Source organism: Miscanthus floridulus, chromosome 2 (assembly GCF_019320115.1).
Source record: "Miscanthus floridulus cultivar M001 chromosome 2, ASM1932011v1, whole genome shotgun sequence".
Classification (NCBI taxonomy): Eukaryota; Viridiplantae; Streptophyta; class Magnoliopsida; order Poales; family Poaceae; genus Miscanthus; species Miscanthus floridulus.
In genome coordinates this window covers 173428920-173430809 of record NC_089581.1, presented here as the reverse complement: position 1 = coordinate 173430809, position 1890 = coordinate 173428920, and the positions used below count along the sequence as shown (strand labels likewise).

At 48.1% G+C, this 1890-nt stretch overlaps 1 protein-coding gene across 1 annotated transcript; it reads right to left on the bottom strand.

The window, feature by feature from the left end:
• Positions 1–238: 238 nt before the first annotated feature.
• Positions 239–1124, bottom strand: LOC136540719 (RING-H2 finger protein ATL8-like). The gene has a single exon (XM_066532732.1). It carries the CDS (start codon positions 1053–1055, stop codon positions 483–485), a length of 573 nt encoding a protein of 190 aa, XP_066388829.1. The 5' UTR covers positions 1056–1124; the 3' UTR covers positions 239–482.
• Between the last annotated feature and the right edge of the window lie 766 nt (positions 1125–1890).

The window sequence follows — 1890 nt, the reverse complement described above, 5'->3', positions numbered from 1 at the left end:
AATGATTCTCTGTTAAGCAGAATCACTTGTTGAGTTTATTTGACCACCAATTCAAATTCTTTCTAAAATGACCTAAACTGGGTCCTCACTAAACAGGCCATTTCATATCTGAATGGTCAATAGTGATTTCCATGTGAACTGTATTAAGAATACAAATACAAATACAAATACAAACACACAAAAAAAAGTCAAAACGCCGCCGGCAAGATTTTAAGAAACTGCGTTGCAAAGAAAAAATCCCATGGAATGTACTTTCTGAGTTTCCATTCACACCATATCTTAACATGTTTCTGAAAAAAAATATGTACATAGTCGATCAACCTACATTTTACAACATCAACCCTCGAATCCTTTAGAATGGAGCTAAAGATTGCTAACCCGGTTACTAGAAACCGGTGGCGCCTGACGACGAGGGAATTCGAGTGGAGCTAAGATTGCCGGCCTCCACCACGACGGCGCGGCAGTGACACTCGTCAGAACGGTCAGGAACCGGCAGCCGTGTCGCCGCCGGAACCGGACGACGAGGAGGCCTCCTCGTCCATAGCCGCCTCGCACTTGCGGCAGCGCTTGGGTTGGGGCGGCCGCTTATCGGCGGCGTCGGCGACGACGAGGACGCGGCGGCACGAGGGGCAGGAGGAGTGGGCGGCGAGCCAGGTGTCGATGCACGCGACGTGGAAGGCGTGGCCGCACTGCGGCAGCACGCGAACCTCCTCCCTGGGCGTGAACTCCGACAGGCAGATGGCGCACTCCGCCAGGACCTTCGCCTCCCCGGCCCCGGCCGCGGCGGCCGCCACGGCGTCCTCGTAGGCGAGGCTCGGCAGCGCCCTGAGCGCCTTCTTCTTGAGGCCCCTCCTGGCGGCTGCCTGGGCGGTGGAGGGCGCGGCGCGGGAGCGCGCGCACCGGGCGGCGGCGGCGAGCCCCACGACGCAGAGGAGCGCGGCGAGGATGACGACCACGTCGGAGTCGACGGCCAGCGGGCTCGGTGGCTCGGCCGCGGGGAGCGTCGGGTACTGGGCGGAGTTGGTCTGCAGGAGACGCCGCGCCGGCGACGCCATTGGCCGGATCAAGGCGGACGGTGGACGGGGATGGGGACGGGGGCAGACTGGAGTTTTGTCGTGCCTTGCGCGCAGGCGCAGTGGAAGTGGTGGTGGTGGTGGTTAAATGGGAGAAGAGAGAAGCCTCTGTGACTGATCTGGAGGAAAAAGTCTACGTCACCCCACCTTTTATACTTATCTACTTTACCTTCTGACTATTAACCCGTCTATTTTACCTCTAAATTTTTCAAAACCATCTATTTTACCCCCGGGCGGTTTTGCTACATTAACAGCGGCTTTGCTACAGTAACAGTGGTTTGCTACCGTATCCGATGGTTTGCATTTTTTTATTTATTTTCGGTAAATCTTTGAAAAATCACAGTAAATCATAGAAAATCATAAAATAAAAAATCTAATTTTGTTGGACTCCACATGAGCAGATCTACATAGTGAATATATAATACGGTATGCTTTAGTATAAATTTTTTTTACTGTAGCTTAGATTAATTGGAAAATCTAAATTTGTCTTTAATTAATTGGAATAATTTATAGCTGTAGCTTCTATGGTCCAATTGTGGTAAAATTTTTATGGCACGCTAATTATTGTATGCTTGAACTATAGTAAAAATTTCGTACTCATTGGACTATGTATAACTTAGTTATAGATAAATTCTAATTAATTACAGACAAAATTGGATTTTCCAATTAATCTAAAGCTATAAAAAAAATTTGTACTAAAGCATACCATATTATATATTCACTGTGTAGATCTACTCATGTAGAGTCCAATAAAATTAGATTTATCATTTTATAATTTTTCTATGATTTACTGTGATTTTTCAAAGATGCACCGAAA

Excerpts from the sequence above, each read along its gene's own strand:
- LOC136540719 (XM_066532732.1), bottom strand. The coding sequence starts at position 1,055 with ATGGCGTCGCCGGCGCGGCGTCTCCTGCAGACCAACTCCGCCCAGTAC.